The following is a 14,432-nucleotide window of genomic DNA, read 5'->3' on the forward strand; positions in this document are numbered from 1 at the left end:
ATTTGGAGAGCATATTAGCTAAAGGCTTATTCCACATTTTTAAAATACAGGACACAGACATCGATAGTAAATCATATTTCTTTCTGACAATTTAATCTTTATTTACTAAATGCAACAAATGCAGTAGTAAGATACTATCACGAGTAGTCATCCATAAAGTTCTTTCATTCACTCAAAAATAAGGGCTGGTGATCTCTGCAGCATGTATGAACTCAAAAACCCTGTTTTTCCTTTCCTCCACCAAACACTAGGAAACAGATTTTGCATTAGAGGTAAGCATTTCACAATCTTCACAAACTACAACACTAGGATGGTATTTTTCTACACTGTGGTGATATTTTCAGAAGTGAAAAAAAAAAAGAATTAAAACCTTTTTTTCAGATTTTATACCTCCTCCCTAGGTCTACAGTAGAGAAGGAGGTAAATGTCACAAGGCAGGGTCAAAAAGGACTGGCATTAGATTTATACACCTAAAAGAGCAGGAAGTGGAAGATGCCCCTCCTTTTGGTTATGGGCAAGATCTCACATCATTCTGAATTAACACAAATAAAACTGTACAACACAACACTTATGTTCCATTACATATGCCTTATAATGCATTCAGTAACATCTTTAGGGAAATTTTAGAAAGTTCTAAAATTAAAACTGAACTGTATTTTGGATCCTAGAAATTTAAAAACCAACTGGCTTCATCTAAAATGTGTTTGACCTCATGGTAACAAAAGCAAAGGATCCAGTGAAACACATCACACCCATACATTCTTCATACAAGAAACATCAATTTATTCTTATGTGTTTGACCACTCTAGAGCCAAAGGCAACTTTGAATCATCTGAAGTGGGGAATCTCAGCTCACAATTGTACATATAGCTCCCAAGTGAAACCCTGCAAAGCTGCAGGGAACAAGATTTTGAGTTTCTCTCTAAACACTGAAAAGCTGACATAGATTCAACATTGAATATGCCTGACAAAGCCTACGGCAAGAAAATTCTTCAAGATGTAAAAAGGAAAATGTGTGGGGAGAGAAAAACCTCAGCATTCAACAGAAGACTGGGAAGCAATAGATACTTGATGTCGTTATGAAGAAAGAACTAGAATAAATACACTGAAAGTTCAACAAGGTAAGTCTCAATTGTCATTCTGCTTTGCCAGCTGATTGTCATGGCCACACACTAAATAAAACATAGATAAATATAAATATATAAAAATACACAAGTTTTGATTTTTTCTCCCTCCTACATATTAAAAAAGCATAGCAATGTTAAAGTTTCTGTTGATTTCCTTACAGTGACTCAACAGAACAATCTAGTTAAAAAAAAAAATAACTCTAAATAGAACAAGTTATCATTCTGAACAGAGATCCTACATGAAAAATCACAGTCTAGACAGAGCTTTACATTTGTTTCAACCAATGCCATAAGAACACCAACACCACCACTTTGGAAAGCGCTGCATCTAGGTACTTCAGGAAAGCTCTGTACTAGAGTGGGGCTGTGATTACAGCTTCCTGAAACACACCTACTGAACAGCAGAAACCAGTTATACTCTACACAAGAGCAACTGCTATTCTGTTGTGCTTACCAATACCACAACCAGTTTTGTGCAAAATTTGGTGGTTAAAGAAAACAGTTACCAGTAGCCAATGTTTTCTCATGAATTTGTGTTTAAACACATGCCTGGTGACAGCATTTAATTATCTGAAGTTCAGAAATTTATCCATGCAAAAACAGAATCTGCATTTTCTTTAAACTTGGCTTAAGGAGCAAATGCTGCAATATACATACTGAATATTAATGCCAATTTTTAAAATTATTATCAAATGAACCTGAAAATTAACAAGCTATCAAAGCAAGACAATTAGCAAGACTCTTTCAAATAACCATCATAAACATGTAAGCAAACTGTGCCAATTATCTAATGAGCAGATGGGGCTAACAATCCTCCCTAATATTCAGTATGGGTCACAAACACAGATTTGCTTCTTAGGCTCACTAAATAAATTAAAAACAAGGAGCTGTTAAACTAACACCAAGGTTCCCACTTGAACTGCAATGATATAATACAAACCCCAGAAATCTGTTGCTGCTAACTTGACTTGTTCAAAACCATGTACTATTTTAGCCTTAACATAAATGGTTAAACCCCCCCCATAAAGCAACAAACATGATGCTCTCTTCACAGTATCCCAGTGCCAACACCTCACAAAAGGAACATATGCGATGTCTTAGATGTACCAAGTGGGGTTTGTGTTTGCCTCAAATCTTAATCAGTATTTACTCAAGTACTATAAAGACTCAAGACTGCTTGGTAGAGGAAGACCATGAATGAGTGCTAAGTATTAACAAGGCTTCATAGCTTCTTTGGCCAATACCCACCACCCAAATTTTCAATGAAGGCATCATGACCAGCATATGACCTACAAAAATCTCTGATGATTAAATACAGAATTAATGGTCCCATAACTGTAACGTCTAGGTCCCAATTTACTTCACTATGCAGCTTTTGTAAAACATGCTCATTTCTGTATGGTTTCCTCTTTTTGCACGTTTATTTTATAAAACCTTGTAGCAGCTGTTTTCAAGACTTCCTTGAGGTGCGGCAAAGGCATCCTCACAGCAGCTTTCTACTGCTGTAGGAAAAAAAACAACAGCCAAAGCCACTTAGAAGTTGGAGAGAAGGCCCAATTTACACACACAATTTCAATAACAATGAATTTGAGATGAAGCTTAGAAATACTGAGTTTTCCCCATCAAAGTGCATCTCCTAAGGCAGAAAATAAGAAATAAACCACAGAGTGTACAACATACATAATTCACAGGACAATACAGGAAAGAGAAATTCCAAAAACAAAAAAAAGGGGCCAAAGACTTAATTCAAAGACTCAAAATGCAGTATATGGAGAAGCGTGGCTTCGGACTTCCATGCAAGTGAAAACTTAAGCAGCTGAATACTCAGATAAGGAAAAAACTTACTATCCTGTACTTTGAGACTTTTCCTCCAGCAGACTGAAAGATTGTACTGTTACACAAATACAAAAATTGACCTCTGTGCACCAATCCAGGAGATACCACAACATCCTATGCTCTTCAAAAACAGCATGTCTGTGGAACTGATTTCTCACACTTGTCTTTTTCCTTGAACACAACATAGCTTCCTAATACGATCAATACAATGACCATTTATTCTCCTGTCTTTCCCTCCAAAGAAGGCATTTAATTACAGTATGATAAAATGAGCTATGAAAGAAAGGTAAAACACATCTGCCTTACTCTGAGATGGTACTTTCTGTCTCATCTTGAGCTTGCGACTCCTGTGTGTATTGGGGTTACTTGCCTATGACAAACTTGGAAGAAAAATAATACTTCCAAATGACAGCTAGTGTTTTTACGCACACCATGCATTATAATAAAAAAATCCAGGACATGATGACTTTCAGAATATTTTCACAGAAGCTTAGTGGGCTTAGTTGAGGAAGACAAAGCTCCTATTCAGTTTGAAATGAAGAGGCTGAAGTCAAACTACAGAAATCAAGGCTAAATATTTAGCAGTATTAACACAGACACAGAAGCATCCTTTTTTATACAAGGGCTTCCACAGAAGATGCTTTCATAGTAGATATCCCAGTATTCATAGAAATAGTTACCTCTGCGGCTTTTAGCTGTCCACTTGCTGTTTTATACTCTGTTTCTAGTCTGATCTTCTCAGCAGCCACTGCAGTGCTCTGAAGAATCAGATCTGCCTTGAGGATGTTCAGTGATACACAGTTCTACACAGGAAAACAGTAAATGTATCTTTTTTTTTTTCCACAAAAGACTCAAAACTGATACAATTACTATCAAGCTTTAGAACCGATTAATTTTTCAGTCATACTATACAATCTCATATACTGTTCAGTGTTTCACCAAATTCAATGAAAGAGGAAGGTGCCCTACTGGAGACACAAGCTCTTCAAGATGTATAGTCTCCCCAGCTACTTTTAATCTGTAAGCATTTAAATCCCACTTGCAACCAAACCATTTTACATCAAAAAGGCACATTCACTTTCCTTATGCCAGATACATATGAAATGCAAGAAAAGACAAAGCCATCTCAATTCTTTCTCAGAGACAGAAAAAACAGGTGGATTATGGTGGTCTTTGTAAGTCACACACACAGAAATGGAAAAAGGTCAAAAAATAAACACATAAGACATGTCTCTCTCACTGGCGAGAACTGACAGTGACTCTAGCGTCTTTCATCTTAACTGAACAGACAACAGAAGGATCCTCTAGTTTGGAAGTTTATTGACAGATTTTAGGGATCCCCAGAACCTGGTCTAACACCTTCAACATTGAATGGTTGCTTCTTTTAATGAGTCAGCCTCAGGAATTAGCAACATATTCTTGATTGTGTGAAGGGCAGCTTTAAACCTCAAATTATGGGGCACTGAGAACACCAGTTTATAATATGCCAATTATAAAAAAACACAAACAAACAAATGCAACCCCCACCCTCCCAAAATAAAATCTTCTCTCTTAACAAAAAGGAGAAGAAGGTTCCAACTGTTGGTCTGTTCCAAACACAAGGGACCTGGAGGATAAAGTTTTCAGTGTTAGCTCCTGACCACAATAGTGAGCCAAGGTCTGAGATCTTTACTATTTATCTGTTTCAAATAATTGTAAGGGAAGTAAACTAAGTCATGACAAAATGAGATGAAAAATTGAAAAAGCTTATTTAAATACAACAACACAAATAGAACAACATACAAATGCAGTGCCAGAATCTGAAACAGTGGAACAAGGATGTTTCTGCCACTGGCTGTAAAGTACTAATGTATATTAGGTATGTTCCAGGCGCAGTCTGGCACATCTTTGTGTAATTTTTTTATCACTTTAATAGCCTACAATTAGCATAACTACAAAACCTATTGCAAAAGCACAAAGACACACAAACTCAGAAACCTTCACGAAATTCGGTTTGGGGATGACCAGAAATGTATGGATTTCAACAATTTTGACAAAACATACAATGAAACATCTTTCTTGTATCAAACCGTTTTCTTCTCTTCAGTATGTACTAGCATGTATTTCCTACAGTATGCCAAATATAAAAATTAAGCTGACCCATCACTGAAATAAATCCATTTGATAATCAATCACTATCTCAAGCAAATACCATCCTTGTTCCCCTATACCCCTAGTATAGTGAGAAAAACCCAGTACGTGTCAAATCTGTTTTTCTATACTAGGTGAAAAAGAGATGAAGACATTCCTTCAGGCATGTCATACAGCAGTCAGTAAACAACTCCAGGTGCACTTTACAAAAGCAAAACACTGGGACAGATCATGTGCTGGGAAACGGGCATCAAATTAAAACAAAAAAAAAAAAAGAAAGCAAAAGTATGTTCTAGACATTTTTCTTAAATATAAAGCATTTGCACATGTTTTGAAGAGTGTTACTTTTCAGTACTGTTATTACCTGTACAAGTAACATAATCTAGAGTCTAAGCAACCTTTTCAATATGGCAGGTGTTTTGTCATTTGGCATTTCAAAATTGATTTGGCTAACTGACCAAAGGTGGTATCTGAAACACTGCAATTGTTGCAGTCCATGCTCATCAACAAACAGAAACAGCCCATCCACTTGGAATATTTACTTCTTTATTTATCACATAAATACCAACAATGAATGTTTTGAAATCGCCCTCACTTCAAAGGTAATAATTCTTGAAGGGTAAGCAAGAACACATTTCAACATTAATAAGGCCTGGTAAAGTTAAAACATACATGCTCAAAGAGGCTGCAAGAATGGCAGTATTTTTTCTGCCTAGTGCAAATGCACAAACAAATTCCCTTGGAACTAAAAGTAACTGTTCGTTGCTCCTTAGTTAAGAAAAGTTCTTAGTTGAGAAAATTCACCTCCTGGCAGCTCCCATTACTAATTTACAGGCTAAATCAAAGCAACAATTAAGCTCAGAATGCTTTCTTTTTTTCAAATTAAATAAAACCTTATGACATTGGAGCCTGAAATTCAAGTACTTTCTACATCCCCACCCCTCTTCCCCAGTCATGGATTCTTACAGCTTCTGGTCAATTTTTCACACGACTAATGCTACACTTTTTATTCAATAAAAAGAAAAAAAAGTATTATGGACTAGGGTGAAATGAAGAGTTCACTGAATTATGAACATTCTGAAAATGCACAGGCCAAAACGGGTGAACGATTCATTCCTATTTCATGCCTGTATCTACTGAATCAGATCATGGACTGTAAGACTTCAGCCTTCGAGAGTCTAAATCAACACAAGCAAATTATCATCAAATCAACAACAGATGAACAAGTTCAAGTTCACAAAAACTTCAAAAGATGTTATCTTGAAGCAAGTTGGCTTGTAAACATTTGCAGGAACACATCCAAATACTGTGTACCTCTCCTCCCTGAGTTACAACAATTGGACTTTTCTTAATAGTGGAACACATATGAAGTTAAAAATCCATACCTTTATGAGCTGTGTTAATTCAGTAACAAGTCTTGCTTTTTGGTTATTTATTTCTTTGACCTTGACATCTGCCTGTCTAGATTGTTCCTCTAAGTTGATAGCATCTTGTTCCAGCTGTCTTAAACTACGGGAGGAATCAATAGTTGATTAATCCTGATTAAAAATAAACTGTACAAAACAAACAAATACAAAATACAAAACAAATCTTTATCTTGGTGATGAAATAACAGTCAACAACAATAGGAATCTGATAGCTAAACATTCCAAACACATTAAAGACATTCCCAATCTATGCACTTTAAACCTAAGAAATTCAAAAGACAAAAAAACCCCCAACAAAACATAAAGAAACTGATTTTGGCTACTAAGGCCATCACTCAGCACCATAATCCTTTACTTCTGTAGATTTCAGATTAAAAATACTTAATAAAAAAAAATCTATGTAAGGATAACATTTTTCTTCTGCTAGCTCTTTGCCATGATACAACTTAGCAGAGTTCAGGAGGTTTGCTTGTCTTCTTATATGCACTACCAAAAAAAACCCCTGGTGTCCTCAGCTTACTGCAGAAAAACACAGTTCAAAATGAGCGAAAATTCTGAAGAATTTCATATGAAATAATAGTGCTTAATGATCTTTAAAAAATGGCCAAACAGACCAAACTACAAACTAATCATTCTTTGAGCCCCTTGGAAAACAATTGTAGGGGCATAAGGGAGAAGGTGATCAGGAACAAACAGCAAGCATATACCAGAGGTAATCACCATACCTAATGAATGCAATTGTAAAACAACCAGATAATGAGAGATGAAGTGGTTGCCATTTACATAAGCTTTACCAAGGCTTTCTGTTAGATTATCTGATAAAAGCTCATCTGCACACCCAAAAAGGAGAAACAGACAATAGCAGGTGGGGAAGTCCAAATAAAACCCTACCCGGTTACCCCTAGGCCCATCACAGGAGCCATCAAGCCTGTGAAATTCTGCCTCAGGGTTCAGCTTTAACAGTTGTTTTTCTCCTTAGTAGCTGGTACAGTGCTGTGTTTTTGGCTTTAGTCTGAAAACTATGCTGACAACACACCGATAAACAGCTGTTTTCAGTTGTTGCTAAGTAATGTTTACTCCGATCAAGGACCTTTTCAGTCTCATGCTCTGCCATCCAGGTGGGGCACAAGCCGAGAAGAAGCAAAGACAGGACACCTGACCCAAACCAGCCAAAGGGGTATTCCATACCACAGCACATCATGCCCAGTATGACTGTGGGGAGTTACCCAGAAGACCCAGATCGCTGTTCAGGTCAGGCTGGGTATCAGTCAGCAGGTAGTGAGCAACTGTATTGTGCATCACTTGCATTTATTGTTTTCATTTTCCCCCTTTAGTTTTATACTCTCTCCCCTTACTATTTCCCTTTTTATTATTATTATTCTTGGTGGTAGCAGTAGTAGTTTTGTGCTATACTTTAGTTATTGGACTGTTCTTACCTCAACTTGTGGGATTTACATTCTTTCAATTCTCCCCTTCCACCCAGGAGCAGGGGAAGGGGGGGGGGACCCACTGGCCCATCTCTGTAAGCCCAGAGGAGTATAGGGGCACCTTATCAGGCAGGAACCCAAATTAAGGACTCGAAGGAAGGAACACCCTGGCCTAGGACAGCCTCAGCTCCAGTGCTAAAGTGTGAAACCCAACAAGGAAAGTCAACACCACAGCATCCTCTGGACTGAGGGTGGTTGCTTCCTGGGAGTACAGGAAGCATTATGGAACATAGCAGAAAAGCATGTAAATAGCTGGCTGGTCCAACCACACCCAATTAGCACATTCTCTTTTTAGTCAATTGCATTTTTCATTCTTGTCCTGGGTGAGTGGTTCTCTATTCAGTGTGCAAGCAACTACAGCCAGATCGTAAGTCAGAGGAGAAGGCTTGATTGTCTGTGATGCCAGCAACTGGAAAGACCAGCAACAGTTGCTGGAGTAGGACCACAGGTTAGAGGCCCATGTGTCCACGGTGTCAGCACCTAGTACAAGTGCACATGTGCAAGTTGATGTCTGATGCCTAGCGAAAAGCAAGCCAGACTAGCTATTAGGTAAAGTAGCCTGTGAGCCAAAGGGTGAGGCCCCAGGAAGAAACTAGGAAAGGGATCAGCAAAGTCCAGCCTTGCTGCCAAAAACCACGAGGCAAGACCTGCTGCCATGTGTACCTATTTAAAAGTAAGATGACAAGACTACTGGCTATTGGGAGGCATTACAGGAGCCATGGTTACATGTGCTCATTTGTTTGTTTATGCGACCAGGGAGTCCCAGTCAGTTCTGCATGCATTTGCACATGGGTGACTGGGGCAGCCGATACAACCAACAGGAACAGGGCTGCAGCCTTGGGATTTTGCATTTCCAGATACCAGCAACTGAGGAAACTGAGGTCCAGGGGACAGGTACTGTGCAGATTCAGTGTTTCTGGACCCAGCTGCTGATGGCATCCGCACTGCCTGTATGTATGTGTGGCAGCCTCACTAGGGCAGTCCCATCCTGTTCAGAGAGAATAGGAACATGATGAGTCCAGTGGTGTTGTGTTTGCTTGATTTCTTTATGAGTCCATCTGTGCTGTGTGACTGGCCATGTGTAAATATGTACGTAGTTGCTGTTCAGATGTATTTTGTGTGAATGTGTGTACTGGGAAGCCTTAGTAGTGATGGCACCTGGGAGCATTAAACTGCCTCAGATCCACTTTCCTCTCAGGCTGCTGGATCCAGACTCATTCCCGTAACTTTTTCAATGCTACCTCCCACAATATTGTTGTAGTCCAGTTGGAAAAATTTGGTCTGGGAGGATGGAAGACTATGGAGGTTAAAAAAAAATGTAGTTGGATGGTCAGGCTCAAAAGGTCATGGTTGGTCTATGATATTCTGTCTGGAGGCCAGCATAAAGTAGGATACCACAGCATTAAGTCCTGGGACCTGTCCTGTTTAACTTCACTGGCACTGATCAAAAAGCAACAGAGGACATTCTGGTCAAGTTTTCAGACAACACTAAACTGGGGGGAGCAATAGGCCCACCTTTCAGAGGGGCCTGCTGAGGCTGAAGGAAGGGGTTCACCACAGGCTCATGAGGCCAGTCCTGCCCCTGGGAAGGAAATGGGTCTGGCAGTGATACAGGCTCAGGCGACTGGCTGCAGAGAAGCTCTGCAGGGAAAGACTTGAGGTATTGATAGCCAATGAACTGAGCATAAGCCAGGAGTGCACCCTGGCAGCAGCGAGGTACCCCAGCATTCTTGGCTGTATGAACAGAAGCACAAGCAGAAGAGCAATTTTTCTTCCCTGTTCAGCACTGCACCCAGTTCATCCCCCTGCTCAAACAGGTGGGTAACCAGAACAAACTTGGAAAGCAACCAATATGGTCAAGGTCTACAGCACAGGCCCTGCAAGGAAAGAATGAGAGCACTCAGCTTGTTCTCCCTAGACAAGAGACAGCTTCAGGAAACCTAAAAGCAGTCACCCACTCTCCTTCCTACCAGGAAGCCACTCGCAGTATGGAATCAGGCTCTTGTAAGAGGTGTATAGTGGAAGGATGGCAGACAGTGGACATAAATTGAACAAGAATCCAGACAATGTCAGTAGAAACTTCTTCCCCATAAGGACAACCAATCAGTCAAACAGGATGTCCAAACAAGTTGTACAATCTCCATGGAGACTTCCAAGACACAGTTGGATACAGCCCTGAAAACCTGGTCTGAATTCAGTGTTGTACTGCTGTAGTCAGACACACATTGTGTGTTACTTTCAAAATTATATCCAGTTGTATTCAGATATCATATCAATTAGAAACATGAGTATTTAAAAATAGTTATGCTCAGTGTACGGATTATTTAAATAATTCCTATCTCTACAGAAAAACATCCACATTATAGAAGAAAATGTGTAACAGCCTTGTCTGTAAGTGTGTCAGGATTTTTACCCTGATTCAAAATTAAAAGAGTGCAATTATTCTTTTCAAAGGTAAGGATTTAACCAATGTTTGTTCAGTCAAAGGGTCCACCTCCTGCCTCCAAATCATATTTTGTATTCTAGCTAAACACCATAACAATTCATGCATCCCTATTAAGAAACCTGAGAGTAGTACTTGGTTTTGCAGGTACATTCACATTCTCACTGTTTCAAGATGGGTTTTTTTCCACAGCAACTTGGACAACACTGACCATACAGCAGTTGAACCTGGTCCCTCTTTAGGGAAGAAAAGCTCTTCTTCAGTTTAATGCACTATAAGTAATGCAAGAGCTCTGGACACAAGCACCAGCACCAACTTAAAAGAAAAACAGCATGGCCTAAGAACATAAAGAGTATTTGAGCTTACAAGGTCTGCTGGGACCGTGTTAAGGAGGGGAGGGCACGAAACCTTGGGCAATCTCACCTTCACTGCCTTCTAGAAGTGTGAGCTTAAGCGGAACACATCTTGAACCATGCCCGGGTTCTCACTTATGACAAAATAGTAACAGAAGAACTAATTGCAGACACCCGCAAAACCAGAAAATATGTTAAGACAAATAATGTGGACAGTCAGGGTCCAACTCAATCCCTGACATGCTTACTTAGTATCATTTATGTCCATTATAGTATTATCTCTAGACATGTGCCACCAAGACTACGGCAGTATTTGCGCAAATGCTGTCTTACTGGACTCCTATAATTTTATTACAGAAAACCATCTGGAACATTATTACATAGTTTCTCAAATACTGTCTTAGTCTCCACTTCTAAACACTTTTTGTCTCTATTATCACCTGTATCTGATGCTGCACTACTGGTTACTTTGTAAGGATAAAAGCACACTGCAATAAGAGGAAGCCAAATACCTTTGCTGTTAAAACTGTTAATGTTTTACAGATAATATGGCTTGTTTCTTACCTATCATATTTCACACTAATTTTTGATTCCAGTTGCCTCCTCCTGTTTCCTTTCTCTAAGATTTCCTTCTTCTGCTGCCTGAGCTCATTGTCTTTGCGTTCCAAATGCTTCTGTTTCTCCAGCGAGTTAGTCAAACGCACATCCAATGTCTTTAATGTATTATTGATATCCTGAAATAAAAGACATCACTAGCATTCTTACTACGAACATACCATATTAACACATTCAAGTAGACTATGTTTACTGTACAATAAAATGGGTAGTACTTCATATCATGTATAGAACACAAATCCCTACCTGTAGCTGCTTTTCCAACTGTCTTCTTTCATCTGTATCCACTGAACTAGTGAGAAACTGTGCTGCCCTCACAAATATGTTGGTAGAGAGGGGTAGATTTGTATAAGCAGATATCTTAACAACATATTTTTCTTCTGCTGTGTATATCTGCTTAAGTTTGGTTTCTTGTATGACCTAAAAGAAACATGCAAAAATATTAATATGTCAAAAGCATTACCTGTGGCAATGCTCATTCAGAACAAGAAATTAACTAGCTAAAATCCACAATAAGGAACTTCATGTTATCAAGACTGTTAACAAGTTATCAAGAGTTATTAACAAGCATTTGCAAAAACACGATTCTAAGTTTACTGCATCATGATAATTTTAATCCATGAAAACTGCAGTTTAAAGACAAAAATGTTTAGAAAAAAAACATTAAGAGAAGAGCTTTTCATGTAGGGCTCCCTTTACTTTTACTTTCCTCTTCCTCTTTCTTAGAGCCTCAGAAACACAACAGACAGGAAGGAGGAACACCTTTCCCAGTAAAACAGGAACTGTTCTCTATTCATAAAGCCTGTTCTCCAAGTTTCTCAAAAAAGCAACTCTTGCTGTTCTCAGAGATCCCAAAGCATTTCTGTATTCAAAGAAGCATTCACTTTCTGTACAAGATAGACAACAGATGCCCAGCAAAGACGAAGAAGTGAATGAAGATTTAAGCTGAAAACTGTCATGTTTGTTACCCCATTACAACCCAGCAATGACAAACTTGTAATAATCCATAAAAGACTAATGTAGAGATTACTCCTGGTCAGAGCTCTTACCCTATTTCTATGAATCCAGAAAGTTTATATACTACTTATTACAGCAATTCTGACTGAAACTATACAACTGTATTTGCAGAAAAGGAACATCATAATGCATTAATAAAAAAAAAAAACAAAAACAAACAAAAAAAAAACTTCACCAAAAGTGTTAAACACAACAGATCAGAAACTGTCATGTACAATTAACTGTCAGATTAAAATTTGCCCAGAATCTAAGGCATTTAAAGTAGAAGTTACAATAAAACAATTCACACAACTGACTTGGAACAGTATGCAAATAAAAGATATATTTAACTTTTTATGAAGTACTGCATTAGATTGACTGGATTTGTTAAAAAAAGCCTTGCAATGTTTATGTATGATGAACTGTTCTCACCTCTAAAGGCCGGATAAAAGGCTAAAGCAATTTTCTGCTTTCTCTACATTAATTTTCAAGAGAATTTTTGAAAGAAAACTCTAGACCACAGGTGTGTATGTGCTAATTAGGACATCTCACCCTGTCAATCATGCTTCTGGTCTTCTCTGTTCCCACAGGGACGTCATGAACACGGTACTGGGAGCAAAGATAACTCATCACAGGATGAGGAGCATCAAATAACTCTCGTAAATATGAGAAAAATCCGTATCGGCTGAAAGGGAGAAAAAAAAACAACATACATCAGAAACAAAAGTTGCCAGATAAGCAGGCTTAAGTTATTGAAGGGTCAAGAAAGAAGTCCTGCTAACCCAGAACTGAACTGGTGAAAAACTGATTTACATAGACAATTCTAATATATAGCAACAACCTCAAAACACTGTATTTAAGACCTTTCCCCACTGATATAGACTGATACATACTGTAATTCTTCAATAGGTCTCGAAGGTAAGTTTTCAGCACATGATTCAGCAGGTGCACATACAGCATTCACTCTTAGTTTCTGATGATCACGCATCTAAATATAGATTACATTTAATTATTTGGTAAAGCAGACTAGAAAAAAAATCAGTATATGAAAATCAAGTATTGTTTCTTGATCACAGAACTGGAATTATTTTAAACTGACCACCTGCTGAAGAGCTCACAAAAATTCACTCTCATTCAAGCATGGCATGTTCTCTAGAAGCCAAGTTAATGTTTCTCCATGAACATACCATGCATAAGAGAAAACTAAAGCAATCAAACAGATCCACAGCCAGGTGTTCAGTCTAAATGTCAAGCTGGATGTAATTAGGGATGCCCCCTCTTTCAGGCTGTATGGCCATTTTGCAGAGACAATGGCAGACCACCAGGTACAGAAGCTCTGAAAAACTCGGTCCTCACAGGGCAGAAATGACTGAGGACACAGAAAGACCAGTTTAGCTGCCTAAAGTAGCCTTGCACTGCATTCCACAGCCATGAAGGAAAGGCGAGCCCCCAGAAAACACCACTATTGTTCACATATATAAAAATGAGTAGCCTCTGTGAAGGGCAGACAGATCTACAGAAATTGCATGGCAGTTTGTCATTAATCACACTATAGTGTGGACAGAAGCTAGGAAATAATATGACAGCTAATACCGTATCTCATGGCTTTTTATTTCTGCACCATCTGCCTGGATCTCACAGGGAACTAGCTCCTTATCGCTCCAAGAAACAGCAGAATTAAGAAAATATAAGCTTGATTTGCTGCTTAGACCATTGCAGTCCTACAAAAGACGTCTCCTCACCTCCTAACTTAGGAGGCATTGGAAAAGCTTGGTACTAAATGTGTATCTTTCTGCTTTTGTCATTTTCTTGTACAGAAGTGATTATTGCCTTGTCAAGGAAGACAGAAATTATTTCTAAAGGTATGTTCTTAATATTCCTGCTTCTCCCCTAGCTGGTCTAGGCTTTAAATAAATAAATAAATAATAATTTAAAAAAATCTTACTCCAGAAGAAAACTTTTGAATATTAGCTATTGTGTTCATCTTGCCAATCAAAACTTAATAAATACAGACTTAA

At 38.5% G+C, this 14,432-nt stretch overlaps 1 protein-coding gene across 2 annotated transcripts in view; it reads right to left on the reverse strand.

The window, feature by feature from the left end:
• Positions 1-14,432, reverse strand: part of SMC5 (structural maintenance of chromosomes 5) — a 47,557-nt gene that overhangs the window by 10,909 nt on the left and 22,216 nt on the right. For both annotated transcript variants that reach the window (XR_004081374.1, XM_005155093.3), the window contains exons 12-17: positions 13,308-13,402; positions 12,967-13,099; positions 11,665-11,838; positions 11,368-11,537; positions 6,479-6,602; positions 3,644-3,766 (exon numbers count right to left, since the gene is read on the reverse strand). Coding sequence is in view for 1 of the 2 variants with exons in the window: in XM_005155093.3 (XP_005155150.3) it covers positions 3,644-3,766; positions 6,479-6,602; positions 11,368-11,537; positions 11,665-11,838; positions 12,967-13,099; positions 13,308-13,402 (819 nt within the window). In the remaining variant the exon portion in view is untranslated. The remainder of the gene's footprint in view (positions 1-3,643; positions 3,767-6,478; positions 6,603-11,367; positions 11,538-11,664; positions 11,839-12,966; positions 13,100-13,307; positions 13,403-14,432) is intronic.

This window comes from Melopsittacus undulatus, chromosome Z (assembly GCF_012275295.1).
Source record: "Melopsittacus undulatus isolate bMelUnd1 chromosome Z, bMelUnd1.mat.Z, whole genome shotgun sequence".
NCBI classification, from domain to species: Eukaryota; Metazoa; Chordata; class Aves; order Psittaciformes; family Psittaculidae; genus Melopsittacus; species Melopsittacus undulatus.